At 39.9% G+C, this 22,169-nt stretch overlaps 1 protein-coding gene across 1 annotated transcript in view; it reads left to right on the top strand.

Annotated features, from left to right (window-relative positions):
• Positions 1-22,169, top strand: part of ZCCHC24 (zinc finger CCHC-type containing 24) — a 112,488-nt gene that overhangs the window by 17,292 nt on the left and 73,027 nt on the right. The window contains exon 2 of the mRNA XM_009641957.2: positions 113-313. Within this exon, the coding sequence (XP_009640252.1) occupies positions 113-313 (201 nt within the window). The remainder of the gene's footprint in view (positions 1-112; positions 314-22,169) is intronic.

Below are 22,169 nucleotides of genomic sequence, written 5' to 3' on the forward strand. Positions count from 1 at the left end.
AAAAATTCACCTTTTTCCTCCTATTTTTATCCTTCCCCTACCCAGTTCAGTCTCAGAATAATCATTAATATGGTACTATGTTTCAGGTGACTTTTTTTCTTTTCTTTTGCAGGCTCTGAGCAGCAGTCTGTACAAGAGTGCATCGCCTTATGGCTCTCTTAATAACATTGTGGATGGGCTAAGCTCCCTCACTGAGCATTTCTCTGACCTATCCCTTTCTTCGGAAGCCAGAAAACCCAGCAAGAGGCCACCTCCTAACTACCTGTGCCACCTCTGCTTTAACAAGGGACACTACATCAAAGACTGCCCACAGGTAAGGAATATACAATATTCTGGAAAAATCTTCATGAAATTTTCACCATTCCTTAATTTAGTAACACAGAATTTGACTGAAATAGTTCTTTAGAGTGAGTAGCACTGAAGAAATATCTTGACAAAGTGCCAAGCTAGCCATGTGTTCTTTTAATACATTCTTTATCACAATGCTGATGGAAAAAATATGCTATTTCATTTGCCTAATAAGAATTACAAGAGATATTAATCTAGGCACATGATAAGTAGATTTTGAAGACTTTAAAAATGGCTACTATGTAATTTTCTATCACAGAGTTTATATAAAATACGTTTTCAAGCAGCACACTATATAGTCAGTTTGGCAATGGCACTTAATAAAACATAACAAGTTACATATGCTAAAGGAGAAGAAATTGTTTCACTGGATGAGGACTTTGAATCAGTGTTGCAGTGACACCAGCTCCAAGTATATCTGGTGCAAAATGTCTTCCATCTCATAGAAGAGGTTTTGCTATACTTGGCAAATGTGGCCGTCTTGGACTCCCAGAACCTTTTTGTAGTGGCAAAACTGGCAGTATTTATTTCCTTAGAAAGAGGTATAAACCACTGTGCACTAAAACCGCGCACCAATCTGCAATTTTTTTTTTTTCTGAGGCTCCAAGCCACAGCGTGCAAGGTTTCTCCATCCTCTCAGGTTTCAGCTGGATGCAGGCGTGTTGCTGGCTTAAACTTTCACAACTCCAACAATATTCTATGTAGAGTCCCAAGGAATTTAAAGAGCTGCCAATACTCTAGAAATACAGATGTGGACATTACTGGCATCCACTTCACTATGGCTTTAACCTCCTACCCTCTTATGTGTGACTTTCAGCTGAATTAATCTGCATAGAATTAACTACGGTTAATTCACTGTTGAGGATGCCAGACATATATAAGCCAAAACAGGCAGAAAAGCATCTGCCAGCTGAGCAGGGTCAGCATGAAATCAAGTCTAATGTCAGATGAGCTTTAGCTGAGTGTATTCCTCCTGCTGTTATGCATAGAGTAAACTGTTTTCTTCATAGACTTTAGCTGTATATCTTTCATTAATTGTAGCGAAAACTGTGGAACTAAAGTACACTTGCAGTCTTGGGTGTGGTACTCGAAAATGTTTTTACTTCATATTACTTCAATATACATTGCATAAGGCAGTTTTCTTTAGGAAAAAAATACGAAATTTTCCTTGCTAGGAAATACTCTGGTTTGTATACTTCTGTGTTTAATGTACTTAGTTTAGCATGTTACAGCAAAATATAGTGATAGGGCCACATAATAGCATACATTACTTAATAAGGGGATTAAAACTACAGCTACTAAATATGCGGCAGAGAGAAAGAGGGTGCTAAACTGTGGGAGACGGCTGCGCCGCGCTGTGTAAGAAACCAAGTGCGTGCAATAGGTCCCTTGATGATCAGTATGTGCAAGATGCAGCTTGCAAGACAGTCCCAAGTGAACGTGCCAGAGTTGGAGCAGAAATGCATTATTTACTTCATAGGTATTTGTACAGTTTGCAGCACTAGAGAGTGAAGAACAGTTAATGAAAATTGGAGACATACCCACAGAAATCCAGGAGATGCAAACAAATTAAAGTTCCTGTAGAGAGATTAATTTACTTAAATTGCACACTGTATGTAATTTTTTTAAGATTTCACTAGTAATGTCTTCAATTTCTCTGTGAACCAGGGAAAAGACTTCCTACAGAGCATACTCTGTGGCTGGCCTGTGAGCTAGTAAGTAACGAGTGAAGGAACACAGGACCGGGAGGCATCTGCTTGCTCACTGCACGCAGGCTTCTACAGTTACAGGCAGCCATATCACACAGTCCCTTTCGTAAACCGATCAAGCTTTAGTTGGGAAACATTTCAGTGTTTTGCCCTCGCTACTGCTGATGTGCGAAGCTGCTCCGGAACCTCAGTCCTCTCGTAATTAGAAATCTTCCAATTTCCAGGATAAGTGTAATTCATGGCCTCTTTATAGTCATTTGTTCTCCTGCCAACATTGTCCTCCACTGAAATAGCTCTTCTCCCTCCCTGGTGTTTATCTCAGGATGTATTAATAGACTGCAATCATATCCTCTCTCAGCATTCATTCTGTAGGACTAACTGACCCAGGTTTTCTCAGTCTCCTCACAAAAAGTAGGCAGGCTGTCTATTCCCCCACCCTTCTCATGGCCGTCCTCTTGTGCTTTTCATCTCCTTGCACGTGCGTGATTACATGTACGTATGGCATCCCAGACAGATCTCATCAGTGCCCTCTGCTCTGTGTGCACATATCTGTTTCTGTTACTTAAGGAACAGGTGATATGAAATTAGTTCTGCTTTACTGGAGATTTCAACACAGCAAGTGTTTTATGGTGTAGTCCGCATGTAAGTGCTTTCTTGAAAAAGAGCAGACTTAAGCATTCACAGAAACTTAAGCACTTCCCTTATTTTATCTAAATTTGAGGACAGATCTACAGGGAGATGGCCCTGCATGCACAAGATACATTCAAAATGTTGAAAACATTGTGCACAAGAAGGGAGCACCGATGGCAGGATCCGGCCTTTGTTAGAAAGACCCCATTTGTTACCACTGCTTTTGACGATAAGTGATTTCTTAATTTGCACGCTATATTTGCGCTACTCAATAGCTTAGATTTTGATGCTTAGTTTTCCTAGTGCTGTCAAAAATGAAAGTTGTTTTGCAAATCCTACCAGAAAAGGGCTATAGCTATGCATTTTTAAAGTACTCAAATGTGGGCAGAGAAAAGAGATAAACTAATCTGAATTGGACAGAATGCACATCAGTAAATCACACGGCATTTTTATTTTCTTTTTATGTAACTGCCTAATAAGAAACAGATTTTGAAATGGGGTGTTTTATGGAGTTTTTCCTGCATAACAAAGAAATTGTGTAACAACTTTGAGACTTTGTATCCTCCCTTAATTCTGCTTGTTATAAACATTGTAAAGACGTGTGTTCTTTTTCTGTTGCTGTAAAAGTGGACGGCATACCGTACTGATAAAATTAAATGTATCAGTTCAGATTTATATTCTTAAGTGGTGATCATATTCTAGGAGGTTAAATAATAATAAACACAAAAGTTTTAGTATTTGAGTACCTCAGGTATCTGCAGTTTGTCCAATATCCTGTCCAATATTATCTGTTTGGAAATTGAAATGGGATTTAACAAACTTCTATTATTTTAGCACATAGTTTGTGTGATCCGTAGTAATAGAAAGTGTGGTTTCTGTTTTAGAAACTACCAGACATGAGAGCAACGTTATGACTGCAATTCATCATTTCCAATTTGCCTACATTTGCAAAAACTGTTGCAATTATTTTGTCTATAAAAAACACAGCAATTTTTATCTTTAGTGTCATCTTTATAGCATACCTACATTTTGTCTGCACTAATTTTTGAGTTTCAGTGCCTTAGATGATAACATCTTACTGATACCTCTCTGATGTTCTTTCACATGCAGAACTCTCCTTGACTTGAATGAACTGAAAAATGCCTGGAGAATAATGGTTAAAAGCAGTGCTCTTAAACTTAATATAGTGGCGCTCTTAAATTATCATTGCCAGTGCTGTCAAATATGCAAAATATTTCTCTTTAAATAGCAAGGAAGGTGAGGAATGATACTTTTCCTATCTTGTTTACTAGTGGTTAGTTACATGATATATAAATATATACATATATAGATTTGTCAAAACTTTGTTTGCTTATTTGTGTACTTGAAGGTGCTGTTCCAGTGTACATCTTACATACACATGATAACCATAGGTTTTCTTTCCCTTGTCAGGACAAATAATGATGAGCTCTGGGACAATAATAGTTAAGATATATGATTCTTTATGACATCTATGTATCTAGCAGATGGGAAACTCATAGAAGACCCTTTTTAAAAAGTCACATCATCACTGCAGTCTATACTTTTTAATTCAAGAAAATATAAACAGGGGGTTTGTTTGTACTATGCATGGCCTCTACAAAACGAATCTTGCTCCTTTACAGTATAGGGATGTTATTGACATTACCACCCTTCCATGATGTCACCACCACCAAACTCAGACCTACCATATAGGTTTAATATGCAGAAAGTACAGGATAATGGGGTATGGTGTTAGATACAGTATATATGGACATTTGCGAATAAAACACCTAGTCCAGGTTCTAAGAAGTTGCTGAGTGACTGAACCTTTGCCATGGCTCAAAATCTTCTTTGGGAAGGAAATATATGGACAGAGATCCTAGACCTCATTTATTGCATATGTCATTCCTCTTGTTAATTTGGGCAGTAATGGATTAACAGGCAAAGGCAGCAACGAAGTTTGTACTCACAGATGTCCGCGCTCAGAGCTCCAGCAAAGCATCTCTGTATTCAGCGTTTCCAAACTGCTCTACCTTGTGTTTCTGCCAAGCACCAGTTCCATCTACTGGTCTCTCTGTCCTAACTTTATTGCTGTCAAATCCTTTTGTGAAAATATGTGCAGGCCTAGTCACTCAAAAAATGTTTTTCTGAATGGTGAACAAGGAGACTGCTCCGATCCCTGTACCAGTGCCAAACTCTGAAAAGGTCTTCCTGACAATTCCTGTAAATTTCTACACAGGCAAGGAATTTTCACATCGTGGAGACTTGTTGGGCAAAAAAAATAGGGGCAAATATCACCGTTCTGCAGTCAAATCCCTGGTGCACTACAACTATTTAGTCCATTCACTGGGAGATACAAAACTGTTACACAGCGTGTTTCCCAATTTTACACTATACTCACAGAGGAAAATGCATGTGCATGCTCGTAGAAGTACAGACATGCTACCACAGACGTATACGTCATGGGAAACAATATAAGCCTCATTTTGCACTGCATTTTTAAATCTGTGAATGAAATGTATGGCATGATCCAAATTATGAGGCCAACAGTGGGAATCTTTCCAATGCCAACAGTGATTTTTGAAGCAGATCCTGTAAAACTAAAGTACCTTGAGAATGCATATTCAAGTCAATGGGAGTAGTAGGTAATTACTGCGGCTGCTTGAGTTTGCATAGATTTGCTTTTGTGGTTCCATGCAGGATGTGGAAGAAATCAGTGTCAAGCTGAGTTTAGTCCTTTCTTCTTAGTCCACAGCTTGGTCTGCCAGATCATGCTGCCCCGAAGCTGTCCCTCCCTGTGGTCAGATATAGTGGATCTTTGGCAGTAGAATTGGCTCAGCAGGCAGCTATTTGGCTGCAAGATTGCAATGACTCTCATGCCTGAAGCATTAATCTGATTTGTCTTGTGCCTTATGGTTGTGCAAGGATCTCAAATGTCCAAAAAATGCAACGAGTCCACAGCTGTGCTTCCTCCAGGTACCAAAGGCTGGCTAAGATGGCAAATGATGAACAAGTTGCCATCTTTACAAAGATAGAAAGATGTTACCTTTCTGCATTTTTAATTAGAGATCTTAACAAACACAAACCTCTTGAAATTTATTTTTCTTTTTAAGTGGAAGATTATGTTTCAGAGAGCTCTGGAATTAAAGGAGATCACAGACTTTGAAAAATCTTAAAATTCACTCTGAAAATAATAATTTTTGTCAATGGCTATATTCTACAGCAGTCTTTTGGATATTGGGTGATGGCTTCCCAATAAACACATCTTTTCTTCATTGAACTGAGTGAAATACTGGTATTCTTATTCAGTTAGAGGATGAGGGGTGAAGCTTGCCTATCCCTCAGGAATGTGAAATCCTGTATGGCTCAATTTTCCAGGTTCCGCCGTAGTTTTTGATGGGAATATACTTTCTGGGGTTTGGTACAGTGCTGTATGGGTGTCTCTGGTTTGTGCTTCAATTCTGTTGGCTTAGAGTTATTAGAGGTCTGGCTGCGCAGTCCCTGATACGAATGAAGCAGTATTTGAATCACTAAAATTAGTATTCTTCTTACAGAGATAAAGATGAAAATATGGGGCATATAATAAAAGAAAACGACAGCTAAATTAATCTCTGGTGCCGTAGCACTGATTTTAATAAGACCAGTACCGACATAGAACCTGTATGCCCGCGTTACAAGGAGGAAAAGGCTGCTAATCTCTACTATATGTAATTGTTTTCAAACTGTGTGTGACACTCCAGAAAACAAATCTCTATATCTCCAGCCCCTCAGTTCTCTCTCTTTGAAATACGTTTGGATACATTAACCCGTTTTATATAGCGCATATTTCTTCACCTAAATATATCTCTATACGAAATCATAATTCTTAGGTGTTCGTTCTGTAAATATCTACACACATACTAAACTTCCACCTCATGACAAACTAGAACAATTTGAGGCTCTCAAAAGTCTTGTTTATACACAACATACTACTTTCATTTGTTCACATTTTTCCACTCAGAACCTGCATAGAATTATTTTAGATTATTTGGACTTGGGTAAGGTTTTTCAAGTTACTTTTTTATCACATGCAGCCACTTTGACAACTCCATAATATCAAATATACGACAAAATTTATTGCAGGGTTGTTTTTTTCTTTTTTTTTTCCTCATATGCTTAAACTTAGTCCTGCGGTGTTCTCAGACTTCCCAAGTTTAGCTGTATATATTTTCTCAGATAATTTCTACTTTTATTATGAAGACTTGCAGAAATTCTTCTAAGAAAAGTATGGTGGGCTGTAATTTTGTCGCATCCATGTTACCTCTGGAAATGGAAGCTGTTTAAGAGTCTGAAACATCAGAAAATACTCATTTCTCTCTGTTTTGGAAATTCTGAATAAGCTGTGCATGTCATGGCTTTAAACCATTTATCAGAGAGGCAAGTAACTTGGGCGGCTATATGTGACAGAGGGGATCCAAACAGCCCTGTTTTGACAGCATGCTCCTAAAGTACTAGTTTTGAAACTGTGGGTATAATATGTGGCATTTACATCCAGTTGTTAGATAAACTGGGGGCTTGGAAAGAAGATACTGAACCCTAACAAACCAGAATAAGAGCAGTTAGATAGCGAAAAAGAAAACAGAAATATTTAGTGACCTGTGTCTGTGCCCCTTTCCTGCCTAGCACACTACGCAATATTACATTCCCAAAAGTCTGGAAGACCAGCCGAAACCAAACTCCTCCTTCAGCACCGTCACTAAGCTGTTACTACGGTGGTTCTGTCTTTATTATCCATACAAGTTCAAACTTTTTTTGCTGTGGGAAATGCAACATAAAGAGTTTATACACAACATACTACTTTCATTTGTTCACATTTTTCCACTCAGAACCTGCATAGAATTATTTTAGATTATTTGGACTTGGGTAAGGTTTTTCAAGTTACTTTTTTATCACATGCAGCCACTTTGACAACTCCATAATATCAAATATACGACAAAATTTATTGCAGGGTTGTTTTTTCTTTTTTTTTTCCTCATATGCTTAAACTTAGTCCTGCGGTGTTCTCAGACTTCCCAAGTTTAGCTGTATATATTTTCTCAGATAATTTCTACTTTTATTATGAAGACTTGCAGAAATTCTTCTAAGAAAAGTATGGTGGGCTGTAATTTTGTCGCATCCATGTTACCTCTGGAAATGGAAGCTGTTTAAGAGTCTGAAACATCAGAAAATACTCATTTCTCTCTGTTTTGGAAATTCTGAATAAGCTGTGCATGTCATGGCTTTAAACCATTTATCAGAGAGGCAAGTAACTTGGGCGGCTATATGTGACAGAGGGGATCCAAACAGCCCTGTTTTGACAGCATGCTCCTAAAGTACTAGTTTTGAAACTGTGGGTATAATATGTGGCATTTACATCCAGTTGTTAGATAAACTGGGGGCTTGGAAAGAAGATACTGAACCCTAACAAACCAGAATAAGAGCAGTTAGATAGCGAAAAAGAAAACAGAAATATTTAGTGACCTGTGTCTGTGCCCCTTTCCTGCCTGGCACACTACGCAATATTACATTCCCAAAAGTCTGGAAGACCAGCCGAAACCAAACTCCTCCTTCAGCACCGTCACTAAGCTGTTACTACGGTGGTTCTGTCTTTATTATCCATACAAGTTCAAACTTTTTTTGCTGTGGGAAATGCAACATAAAGAGATGCAATAAAGGCGAGTACTGTAAGAGGCCATGCTTGCTTGGTCCTTGCAGCGACCTCGGGGTGGAATCTCAGGTCCTGCACAACTGTGTGACAAGTGTTGGAGGATCACCCGCCACAGAATTTGAGGTTTCATTGAGGTTTTCCAACTTCTTTTTGTTTACCTTTGAATCTCATTTGCATATTCATTATCTAGATAAATTCAAGTGGCTTGCTCACTGCCAACAAGGGGGATATCAGGAAAAGAATGCTGTTTAAATGTAAAGCCTTTTGGATACCTGGCATTTCAACTGAATAAGGTTTCGGTATTGGTGAAGCTTCAACTGGGTCCAGGTTCAGCACAGTAATTCAGGGAAGGCTGGAGAGAATAGAAATTATTTTGGGATCTCTGAAACATGACTTCTGTTGAATGACTGAAGAACCAGTGTTGTTTGCTCCCACAAAAAGACATACTAATAAGTTGCAAATATGTAGAAAACCTTGCATGAAGGGCACAGTTTGTTTTCCAGATCCACAGTAATGAGTCCAGAGTACTGGACTTCAACTTGGCTGCTCTTTCTAACCATGAGGTGTTGAAATAGAGTGCCTGGGAAGGCTCTTGGTCATTGGAAGACTTTCATAACAGTACAGATAAACATACATCAGGATTTTCACAGGTGATCTGTCCAGGGGCAAGTGAGAGAACGTCCCAAAGCATCTCCCAGCCTCATGTTCATACTATTGTATATTGCATACAACTCATTATCTTAAATATGCATGATTTATATTTAAAAACCACGTACAACAGACCAGATCTAAATGCAAGTCACTGGGAGACTTTTATGAACTCCTTTGAAGTAGACGGAACATTACATTGGTCTAAATCTGAATTCTGTTTACCAACAATTTGGTATTTGTTTAGTTTGCAGCAAAACTCCCGGTAAACCATACTAAGTGCTCAGCTTGGAAATGAATGCTGCAGGCTTTCCTCTTGAGAGGGAAAGTAACGTCTGGTTTCCAGCCCTCCACAAGCTGGTTTATAGATAATGTAGAGAGAGAACTACCAGGTCAAAACACACGAGTTTATCAATTCCTCATTCGCACTGATAAGAAAGGAGTAATGAAAGATTAAGTGAATCATGTTTTCTCACTTTTGGTTCAGTGTGAAATACAGGTTGTGGAATTTTCATCCATGCTTGGAAGCGTTCAAGACCTGACTGGGCAAAGCCCTAGGAAACCTGACCTGAACTCAGTGTTGGTCCTGGTTTGAGCAGGAGGTTGGACTTGGTGATCTCTTGAGGTGCCTTCCAAATTTAATGATACTGTGATTCTATTCTATGATAATTAACTAAGTTTTCATGCTCTGCAGTAACAGATCACTGATTGTTCTTCAAGATCTCTGTATCTACCCAGCTCTAATGTCTACCACAGTCCTTCCTCAACATGCTTTTAAATAAAATACTCTTGCAAAATACAATACGGCTAAAACATAAATGTTGAAGCAAACAGGCATTTATTACAACAACAAATACAGAAAACAAAAGACCCTAAGCCTTGGAAATAACACCTGTCAAAACGTCCATGCACAAACACTTCCTGTAAAAACGTAGCTTCATTTAATCTATATTTAGAAAGTCAATCAAATAACTTTTTTTTTTCCAAAAGGAATTTTCTCCAGGAAAATATCTATTTCAACAAGGTATTCAGCTGAAAAAGCAGAAGGTTGAAGCAGAAGAAACGTTCTTTGATTTGCAATGTTTCATAAGCTTCATTTACTCAGATGAACATTTATATCTTTTATATATTGTTTCTCACAAGTGAAAATGAATTTTCTGACAATCCCCATGCCAAATTAAAGCAGGCCAGCAGGGTCCGCGTAGAGGCTGGGATGGTGTCAGATAAGCGGGGCACGCTCTGGCTGTTGAAGAGAAAGTGGCAGTTCAGGGGAGTGAACTGCCTCATCTCTCCCTCCCTTTTCCTTTTAACTTACTGTACCAAGGAGGAAGCTGGCAAAGAGATAGCAAGAGCAGTGAAGAACAAGAGCGAATTACTAAAGGCAGAGCAGCAGTTTCTGCTGGCAACAGCTGGCAGCAGCAGCTCACCTTCTCCTTGCTTTTCTGATTGTCCCAGGACAGTCTGTAGGTTGTGAGGACACAGTCCCAACCCAAGGGGCCCCTCTCTTGTGTTCCAGCTGTCAAGATGTACCAGTCAGTCCCACCTTTGCCTCCTGTTACATCACTTCCCTCAAGAAATTAAAATATTAAATGGAAATTAATTCCTCTTCCATTTCCCTGGTATAGCTGTATCTGGCTTACGTCAATAAATGTAAAAGGAGCCTTATATAGTTTGATACGGCCCCTTTTATAGCTATAAAAAGGTCTACTATGAGATGCAAACAGTTTCTCTCATAACTAGTGCCCATCTATGCCTTGTGGGGTTTTATATATCCTTCAGACTGGCTGAGCAATGTAGATCAGAAGCAGAAGAGAAGGCAGCACTGCATGGATCAGGAATACGAGTCTTGGTGCTATACTGATGCGTGGATGTCAACCTCTCGGACATCAAGCTCAGGAGGCATCATGCAGTCTGATTAAACTGTCCAGATGATGCTTTTTGGAGCAGTATTACCTACAGAGTATACTATGTGAGTTGAGTTCACTTATAATCAGCAATCCTGTGGCTACAAAGGAATACCTGAGGATTAAAACGGGTTTAGAAGTCATTGCACCTATTGGAGAATAGACCATTTGACGTTGGTAGCGATGCTAAGATTCTAGGGCTTGTTTAGCATTCAGCGTGTAATCCTAAAGAGGCTCTCCTTGTGTGTTTAGAGTAGCTCCCCAGTCACTACTCCCTCCCAGAAGCAACAAGTTTTGATACCGCTGCCATTTGCTGCCCACACAGCAAAAGCCACACGTTTTAGCCTTACACTGACGGTATTTTAGAGCAGATGACATAAAAACAGACTGCAGGTTCCTTGTTGCAGCAGCGCCAGTCAGTGCATACCTGTGAAAGGATAGTGTCTGTGTGTTTGCTGAAACACCACACCTGGAGACTTTGAAGACCTGTGAGCCTAGTCATGCTAATTTTCGTGCAAATTCAAGTGAGAACAGAATCTGTATTTATTTTTAATTTGGTTTTTTGACATAGGGCCATTCCTAACGCTCTCAATGTTATAAAAACTGTTGATTCCTTAAAATTAGTACCATTAAGCAGTCACTTCCATAATTTTTTTTTCCCCTGTTTATATTCTGGAATTGTTAGCTCTGACTCCACTCTACATCCAGAAATTCAATATATTTATGTTTTACAAATGTATAATGTGACCTTCAGAAACCTAATAACTTCCCCCACTGTTAGACTGAAAGAGCTGAGAACAGAACTTCAATTCACAGACACAAGTCCTGGTTTAACTCCTAGGCTATTTCTTTGCATCAGCTCACCAAAACCAATACTAAATAACTCAATTTTTTCTAATTTATTTTTAATACCAAAATACACCTTGCAAAAAAGTAATTGTCAGATTTGCTGATAAGTTTACTATAAACTTAGTTCCTTAACATTTTATATTTTACACTATAAATTATCTGTCATGTTACTGATAGAAAACTGTTATTTAAGAGAACATTTCCCAGGTTTGTAGAAGCTTGTTTTTTCCTTAAAACCCAAACTTTTTCTTCCAGTTTTCCTTCATGGAGCAGAACAGCTAAAATGTTTGTATAGTAATTAGAGAAAACAAAGAATAAGCCCTTCATTTCAGAGCCTGGTCAGTGCCAAATTATTAGCTAAGGCAATAAAGTCTGTAGACAGGCACTTAAGCTGAAACATTTGGGGATTTTAGCAGCAACAGCAGACATTTTGGAAATGACATAATCTTGATTACTAGTTCATCCTCAGATTTGTGTCTGATTTTCCACAAGGTACTTGCTACTCTTTGTTTCTAACTCATTCTCTGTGCAGACTGTGCAGGAACGTGCATAGGAGTACAGCAACACCTTCCGAGATCTTCTGTATTACTGAGCCCTGTAAACAACTCCTTTTCCATTCTGCAAAGAGAGAGCACATTTCAGCTACACTTAGATGTGGTCGTAAGCTGTAACTTTGGACATGAGTTCAGAGTAACACCGATCATTTCCCAGGTTCAAGGGTTTCATATGCAAAATACTGGTTTCGAGTCCATTTCTAATTTTAACCCACATTGCAGGTGTGCAGCTATAGATAAAACTCTGCCGCAGCACGGACAAATCAATACTTCCACCTGAGCCAGCGCACCCACACCACCTGGCAGGCAAGGACACCCAGCCCAAGCACACACTCAGCCCTCCCAAATACTTGCCCCATGGGTCTTATGTGGGTGAGGAAAGGAGACCCTCAGGAGCCTTCGTGAGAGCAGAGACAACCTCTGAGATGGTTTTATGTAGCAGGCACGTTACTCTTCCTCCTAAATGCCTGGTGACACAGTTGAGAAAATTAGAAGAGCAAAATGTAGGGCAGAGAAAGGCTCCTTTCTAAGAAATGGCAAACAAGGCTTTCCCAGAAGATCAAAGGAGATTCATCATTAAGGTAGAAAGACAGCTTTGGTGTAAACAAAAAAAAATCTCTGCTTTTTAAAACAGATTTTTGTAAATCCTGGCTAAGAAGTTTAATAGATTAGAGCTAAATGACAAAACTGCATTGCTGTCTTCATCATTTTTTACCAAGAATCATGAAAAGTTTCTCCTGTAATATCAGGTTTTGCTAGGCCTGATTCTCTGTACCCTTTACACAAGGGCAAACCACCACCAAAATGGTCACGCTGGCTTTTGTGCTGTGCTTGCCACTTCTCAAAGTGCTTACACAAAACATGGGAAAGTAGAGAATCAAGCCCTGGAATTTTCACGTTTCCTTGTAAATGGTTACTTATGTAAATTTAGGCATTCATTTCTATCCTGAGATTGTTATATGGTGATGAGAGGTGAAACGTGTCCACCTGCCTTTCATCTGTCACGGCCATATAACTTTCCCAGGACAGGTGATATCTGTATCTCCTGAGATAGCATAGAGTGCTGTTACACATACAAAACTAACCATACTCCAATTTTAGACCGTGCTACTCATTTTTGCATTACTGACTGAAAGTTTCTATCAGTTTTCTGCTGATCTAAGTGTATTACAGTTGTATCCTACGTGATGTAATGTGGACATCCAATGTGTAGGCTGAAGCTCTGAAGAGGGGACAGAGGCCTGTTTTAACGATGTATGAAATTTGTTCCACTGCCCTCCCAGCTTTTCACCATTTTGTAATTTTGTTTGATCCCTCATCCTAGACCCATCTGATCTAAAACACACCCAAAGCTTCTTGTTGATCCCTCTTCCTCTGTGTGACCTGGTCACACAGTGTCCTCATCTCCGCTTAGTGCCCTGAGAAGACGGGGATCTCTTGACTATATAGCATGGCACTCGTGGTCTGAGAGCCAGAGGTCCTTGTGTGCTGGGGAGGGAGAGGAAGATAAGGAGGGCTGTAAAGATGGGTGTTGTACCAGCCCTAGAAAATAAGAGGAGATCTAACAGTCATCCAGAGGTTGTTAGCATAGCAGCATGTACAGGACTGACGGACGGTTACTACTTGTATTACTATTTCTGTCGTTCAGTAACGAAAGCTATGGTAATTAATAACAGTCTGACTTTTAGGCCGCTGCTAACACTCCTGTTAAACTTCAAAAAAAATGTCTCTCTTGCTGGTATCATTAACAGCAGTCTCCTGAGCAGCAAGTCTGTAATTTTATGGTTGGTTTGTGATAAATTATTTCCTTGCATACTATACTGCATCTATTTAAATAGAAGTCAGGAGACACTTTCTACAAACATGAAAAGTAGTGGTATTAATGCAAAACTATTGGAAAGGCTCTTTTTTTTTTAAATAATGTTGACATATATAAGTAAATAATACAATGTTCTCCTCTATAGCTGCTTGAGGCACAATATATCCAATATTAGTGTAAGTGGGTACAGCTAATAAGGGCTGTACTGTTTATGGTGAGCTCACAACGTGACTCACATTTGTGTTTGTTTGCAAAGTTGGAGAGGAGAACAGGGCTTTTTTTTTTTTTAGCAATAACATAATTTTAACTCTCATCTGCTTTCTTCTGAGCTCCCATTCCTGATTCAGCACGCATGAGTCTGCTAATGAAATCCAGATGTCAGACAAAAAAACAATAAGCTCTCCCACCCATCTGGTGGATCACATTTCTCAGGGATTGGAAAAAAAAGAATCGGGAAAGATTCCTAGAATGTCTGAAACTTTAGATTTCAGCGTGTTTTCAGAGAGCAGAGGGGAGCAGGGGGATGGTTTGGAGGTAAAATTGATAGCAAGTCAAGATTCTTGGTGGAAAAGTGAGAAGAAATTGAGCGGTTATGTTATCAGTTACTCTGAGCCCTGAATAGACCTAGTATATCCCAAACTCAGTGCTGCTACTGAGACATTACACTGAGCATCACAAATAGCAGTTCTGAGTCAGAAATAAAAAAGCTATGTGATGTAAATTATGACATTGTTTTATTCCTTGACTTTGCTGTTTCAAGGTCCTAATCCCTCCAGAGACTCAATAAACCTGAGAGGAAAAATTATAACGTCAGCCCCAGTTTACTTTGGAGGATTATTTGCAGAATCTCACAGCTGTGACTCTGGGCTTCCTCTCTTTCAACCCTCACCTTAAGCCTAACCCTCATCCTAGATTGAGCTGTACACAAGATGCTCAAACCCTTTCCAAGACCAAGACTTGTCCTCAGGAGACAAGTTTTTCACAGCCCTCAGCTTCTTTGGCAGCCTTTTTCCAGCCCTAATCCAAGAGTAGCTTCAGGTTTTCTCCTTCTCTTGACCCTCGTCTTGACTATAAACCTAAGCTTTAGACAGAGCAGTCCAGTCCTTCCTACAACTGAAGCTTTACTTTTTTTTCTTTCTACTATTTTTCATTTCTAGAATGTATCATAAGCCTTGAAATTTATTACCCCTTAGGCCTGAGAAGAAAGGGTCAGAAATTTCTGTACCAAAAAACTTGGGCCTAATAGCCAATTGAAAAAAGAAATTTGTTTATTTTTAGAGGAAATACTTAACAAAAATCAATTTTACTCAAGCTTTTAATGTGACTAATTCAAAGGAATGTTCCCAGTAATTTTCAGACAAGTGAATAATCAAAATAAAAGTGGTGTCTTCTGTACTTCCAATGACATTAGGATGCATCAGGGTTTGCTTTGACTCTGAGAGTCAGGTTTCCATAGGCACAGACGGTGAGGCATTGAGAGCTTCCCTCATTTCAACTGTATTTGACTTAAAGCAAGCCACAAAGTTGCTTTTATGCTACTTTTGCATCTACATTTCCACAGCCATGCTCCTTTAGATTGGCAAGAGACAGAGAAAAGTTTTATAGGTTGCTCTCCCAACTCTGTTGCGACAGCAGACTTCTCTTCTCTGCAGGTGCTTCCCTCATCTGTGGATGGTGGGTTGATGGCCTCACCATAAAGAAAAGCTCCCTCTCAGGCACTGTTCAATTCTGTTCCCCTTTCCTATAATTTAGCATCTGAGCGTTCTCAAGACCTACGCTTGTGGTTTGCTCTCCCAGTCTCTTCCTAGGGTCAGTCTTGTTCATGTAATGTAGCGTTTCTGTTTAGTAACTGTTTTCCTTAAACATCAGAAAAATGAGGTCAGATACATGTACATTGCACTTGGGAGAGGAATCCTGGTGAGCTTTAGTTCCTGTGAGAGTGTGTATCGTTGTCTCAGCTCAGCTTGTAACCCAGGAAAGCTCCCCATTGCCTCCTGGTGAGTGCTGCTCCGCTGGAAGAAGTTTCCATTCTGCCGGAACGGAGAGCGGTCGACAGAAGTGGCCTTCTCTCAGTGCCTGCGGCTCTCCTGGGGACGTCTGACCTCGGTGCTTGCAGCCCTGGGCAGGTTCTGCCTCTGCTCCAGGGCAGCTGGCCTGGGCTGCTTCTGATGCAGAAGTCCTGTAACCATACTTGTTGAGATGTAATACAGCGTTCTGTAGGTTCGGGGTTTTCAAATGCTACAGCTTCACATCTGTGAAAGTTGTACTGTTCTCCGTGGAGGACTGTGGTTATACCTGTTATGATGGAGATAAATCCTCCGACCATCAGGAAACGGCAGAATTGCTCATGGATGCTGCTCAGTGGCAGTTTAGCATCCGCACAGACTCCAGAGCTCTCTGCTGTCAGACTGAACAGAGCTATTGACCGTTTGTGCCTCCTATAAAGAGAACTGCTCTGTAGCTACAGGCACTTCAAAGTACTTGTTCACTACTGTGTATTTGGCCCAGGTTATCGAGCTGTTCATTATTCATGAGCTGGTCTTATCTAAACCCTGGTGATTACTTGTGATGATGGACGGTTAGAGCGGGGTGCAGCCTGCAGGCTTTGCATTAGAGCCCATGTTGTTTTAAACAGTTCATCTGGTGGTTGTACATGGAGACTCAACAGGATCAGTGTGCACAGAAACCATAGTGGGGACCAGTGGCAGAGCTGTAATCGGTCACTGCTCTTGGGAGGGCAGACTGAGTGATCCTTTCCATTAAGGATGCAAACCACCTCGGCGCAATCCCTTGGACCCTACTCATCTTTCTCAGGAGGAAGAGCAGTATCTTATGAAAAATTGACTCTTCATAAACATTTCTTATCATGTCTTTTCTCTCTACCCCATAGTCTTCTCTCTTACAAGCCCCTAATACATTTGATGGCTGATAAGGGCCAAAAGCAGAAGCTAGTAGAGATAAGAGCCAGGGAAGTGTGAGAAGTGAGAAGACAGCTGTTGCCTGAAGACTGCCAGCTGTTGAAAAATAATCAGAGGGGGCAGTGTGCAGCATCACCCTAAGGTTAGTTAAATAAAGACTTAGTCTAACTCCCATCTATGTCTGTGGAAAAGACCTACTTGTTTTGGCAGGAGCCGGAGACAGACATAAGCAACTTTGGATGGTCAGCCTTCAGAGACAGGCCATTGTCTTGCTCCAGCAGAATAAACTGGAGCACGTACAGAGGGTCTGACCCTTGTGAGCCCCCGTTCTACATCCTGTCATACCTTCTCTTTATCTCACCTCCATTCTTGAGATTCTTTCCCAATCAATTCCCCTCCTTATCCAGCTGCTAGAGTTAAATCCCTCATTCCTTTTCCAGAGTATCTAAGATCAATATTTTGACCCATTCAGTCTCCTTTCCAAGGTTCCTTCCACTGATTGAATGGATATTTGGCACACCAAACAGACGTAATGGGGAACGGAAAGCCAGCTCTGGTATTCCCTGAATGTAGTTCCCAGAGACACAAGCTTTATCTAGCTTTTCCAAACTCAACCTTTTTTCTGATATTTTTCTCTTTTAATCTCCAGTGGCTGTCATTTCATTCGTCACTGTCATTTTATTAATCACTCTAGAAAACATGTTGTTATCTGCTTAGCACATCTTGCAAGTTAAGACAGCGGTTTCGTCTCTGGATATTTTTAGCCTACCTTGGGTGGTTATGTTACAACAAGGAACATAGCCAAAGTGCAGTGAGCCCCAAGAGCTAAATCTATAGATTTAGATCTATGGAAAAGCATCTTGAAGTTCTTGACAAAGCCCATAGTAGGTTTTGGGAGGACTCCTTGAGTCAGACTGTCAGCCAGCACTTGCATATCCAGCAGTGAATATTCACTGTCTCCTTGTACAATTGATGTGTTCCATACTGCTGCTTAAAAAACCCAGTTCCTGTTTCCTTATCACTTAAGGCCGTTCTAGCCAGGATGAATAACTGAATTTGGACACTGTAAGAGTACCATACTGTACATCTCCAGAAAATAAATCTTATTGGAGCTGATTTCTCTTTCAAGCCCTCCCCTGACTTTTTTGTTGGAGTAAATTACATGGACTGATCAGATAAACATCCCACGGAACACAGAAGTGGTGTTCCACCACATGGAGCTGAGCCTTTTCTGCTAGTGTAGCCTCATTTGTACAGGGAGAACTAGACGACTATCCTACAGAACACAATATAGCACATCAGGCTAGTTTCATTTATCATCAGTTTGGGGGAAAAGATTTTGCTTTGAGCTGAATTTGAACAGTCTGACATAGTTTTAACATGCAGCTAGACTGCCAGTATTCTAACATTCAGGTTTGTTGCTAAACTCACATGATACTGTTCCTTGCAACAAAAATAGCAATATTGCTTTTCCAGAAATATTGTAACAGGAAATGTGCTTTCTCCAATTTTTGTAAAAACTAAAGATGGTTGAAGACAATTCACTAGAGATCAATAGATATTTAAAGAATAATTTGTCACGCACTCAGTCCTCTTCAAAATCTAGTCTCGCATACTTTTGCAGTCATAGATCAATCAAAACATGGGGTCTGCAGCACGTCTGTATGAAACTTTTAAAGTTGAAAAAGCCCTGGTGTTTGCAAGCTTCCCCACTGTTCATACTAAATACCACTTTTGTTCTCCCCATTACTCTTCAAAATGCAGGTACTTTACAGGAAACATTCCACATGACTCTGGAATATTAAACCACAGAATCAACAAAACTGCTGAGGCTGGCAGGGATCTGGGCAGATTGGCTACTCCAACCCCCTGATCAACACCACTCGGGTATTGAAGTTCTCCCAGGATGGAGACACCACAACCTCTCTGGGCAAGCTGTGCCAGTGCTCAGTCACCCTCACAGTGAAACAGCTTTTCTTATATTTAGATTCTGGTATTTCAGTTTGTGCCCACTGCCTTTTGGGTCACATCACCTCTGTCACTGGGTACCAGTGAGAAGAGTCTAGCTCTGTTTTCTTTAATCTCTCCTGTGCTACATACCAGCTACACAAAGCAGAATCTGGGGAGCCTTTTGAATTAAATATTAGTCATGCTGAACAAGTTTTCAGTCTGTGGGAAACCAGGATGGCCACGTGGCATGTTTTCGCCACCTGTAATCCAAAGTCTAACAGGGTTGATGCTAAAATATCTGATTCATAGGATGTTAGAAGTCACTTGGACTTAAAACTCTGGCTGGGCTCAAACCAGTTATACCTTACATGACACAGTGCACTGCCACATAGAGAATTAGGGTTGCATGCATCGCAGCATGCGATTTCCAGTTCTAGAAGTAGCTCCTTCAGAGCTACCATGATACAAATTTTCTACCATACAGGACTTGTAGGCTATATAAGAGGTATAGTCATGGCAGATTACCCGGTGGAAGACAGCTCTTTTTTCTCAAATACTGACTACACTCTCTGGGAAAAGATCCCGTCAATTGAGTAAATAGATTTTTGCCCATCTAAATAGTTGATGTGGAAACTTCTTTTAAGGCAAGCAGTACATTTCAGATGCTGGGGATGATGAAGCTCCGAATACATTGGATTAAAACATGTGGAAATAATGATCTAGAGTGAAATAATGACCAAAGCAACATTTTGACCACCTCAAATTCGACTTTCTCTGTCTCAGTTGAATGGAAGAGGGGGAAAAGAGAAACTAAAACCAGAACTCCATTTTAAGTCAGGATATCTGCACTGGCTTTAGTATTTTCATCAAGGTCTTGACAAAGAGTGTTCTTTGTACCACAGATTTTGTGTTGCAGGTAGACAGTTTGCAATTAGTTATCCATTTTAAACAGAATTACAGGACTAGGATTTTCAAAATCTTTACTCCCTCTTCTCTGTCCTTGTTGGGTTTTACCTCACAACCTCTCCTAAATTTTCAGCAGTGTTTTATGTGTTAGGCCTTAAGGCTTGAGGCAGAGCAAGCCTAACAGGGTCAGCACTCAAGGACAAATGAGCATGGTTCTGTTCAAGTCTGCGGGGATGCATCTGTTTGTAATATTGGATGATCTGGCCCACAATAACAAACAGGAAAACCCAGGTAATACTGTTAGCTGAGAATTCCAGCCCGCGTGGCATTCTGACTTTATTTAGCTGTTGGTTTTATGCAGTGGAAAGAACTCAAATTGCACAATGGATATGTGAATCTTGAGTCAGAAGCGGCAAGGCAACTCCCTCACCATGTAAGGTACCTCACACTTTTCTACACATTTCCACATAAACCAAACATTTCTCATTCTGTACAGTGGCCCTCAATAGAAAGCTGTCTTCTTTCTGATCCAAGGCTGGAGATACCAGTTTTGAGTACCTGTATCTCCACTGGCACCGAGACCCTTGGGTCAGATGTACTGGCAGTGCTGCAGAGCTGGCCTGCAGCAGATGCGTGCTCTGTTCCCAGCATTTTACTGCCCACTTAGGTCCTTGGAAATAGTAAACTTTCTGCTTGTTTTTGCACAGCTGACCTAATTGCTCAGAGAATTGAATTAGAGTGCTTTTTTTTTTTTTTTAATGACTACTCTTGAGTGCAAACCAAACCAAAAGACAGTGTTGTAGTGCGCAAGATCATCAGCGGTGAAGAATAAGTTTAATTTTTTTCACAGTGTCACACTGGAAACTCAAGTTTAGCTGATTAACAGCAGTGGTCCAAATTAGTTTTTCAGAATCACTCTCATGAGAAGAAACCTGTACTTATGGTAATGAGTTGTACCCCTCGAATGTCACATTTGGCCATGCAAAAACATGGTTGTGTGCAACTTACCCAATGGTTGAAATCACTGTATCAGTTACCTGACCTCTTCATTATTTACCATGCCCCAAACACTCTGTCCTCTGCAGACTTTGTTAGTCCTTATTTTACCTTTGTTCCTCTTTTTGGCTACAACTCAGTGTAATATTATCAAACTGAAACAAAAGAAAGGTGTTGCTTCAGCCTCCATGTGTTAAAAATGATAAATTTTTATTTTCAGATTCAGCTGACCCCTAAACTGCTTTCGACAGTGTGAAAGCACCTCGTTACAACCAATTCAACTATGGGGATGATTCAGGGAATGGTGAATTTGTGAGACTGAATTACTGGTCATCACTATGAATAAGAGTCAACGCTGTTCTAGTATTTTTCCAAAATATAAAAGCCTTTCCAATTTTGAATGTTTGGCTTTGAACCATATCTACATAATTGTTTGCGTTAGTGTAGTTCAAATTCTGTTTACGGTCCCTCATCCTATAGGAATACTGTATAATCACAAGCAGGTAATATAATGTCTTAAAGGATTAACTATGAAGACTAATAAATAAAAACCCTAGAAAAACCTCTGCAAAAAAGGTTTTAGATGAAAAGCACTTTGAAGCTGCATTTGATGAAAAATCATGGGATTTTTATGCTGTGGTGAAAATAGCAAAACTAAAAAAAACTAACAGGGTTGAAACAATGTAGTTTCTGTTTTATTAAATGAATAGAACATTTAGAAATAAACTCAAATATTATTTTCTGAACAGTTTTTTTTTTTATTCAAACAATTTTGGAGAAAAGTTATCTCACTGGCTTTGATGATCACCCAATGATGTCTGAATTTGTGATGCTAGTAGTTTTGCTATTCTGGTACAGAAGTCTCTCCAAAATCTTTTTTCTCCCTCCCTGTTTGCTTCTTACATTTTCAGTCAAACTTTGTGGGCTTACGCTAAGGCCAAGATCTCCTTTTTAAGTCCTACAAATCAATCCCGAACACCTTTTACACCTGTAAGTATATATCATCACTCAAACTAATGGTTTCTAAATGCTGACAAAAGTTGTTGTCACTGTTCTAATTTCTCTCTCACCATTAAATCAACCCAACTAAGATTTCACTTTCAACTTTGTGTTTTCAAGAGCTGTGGCTTAAGCTAGTCAAGATGTACAGGAACTAAGGACCAGGAAGGAATAAGAAGCATTTACACTAAACAGCCGTATGTTTGGCACTTATTATTGTGGTGAGTGAGTTGTATCATGGTGGTGATTCCTT

Source organism: Egretta garzetta, unplaced genomic scaffold (genome assembly GCF_000687185.1).
Source record: "Egretta garzetta isolate BGI_Z169 unplaced genomic scaffold, ASM68718v1 scaffold56, whole genome shotgun sequence".
NCBI classification, from domain to species: Eukaryota; Metazoa; Chordata; class Aves; order Pelecaniformes; family Ardeidae; genus Egretta; species Egretta garzetta.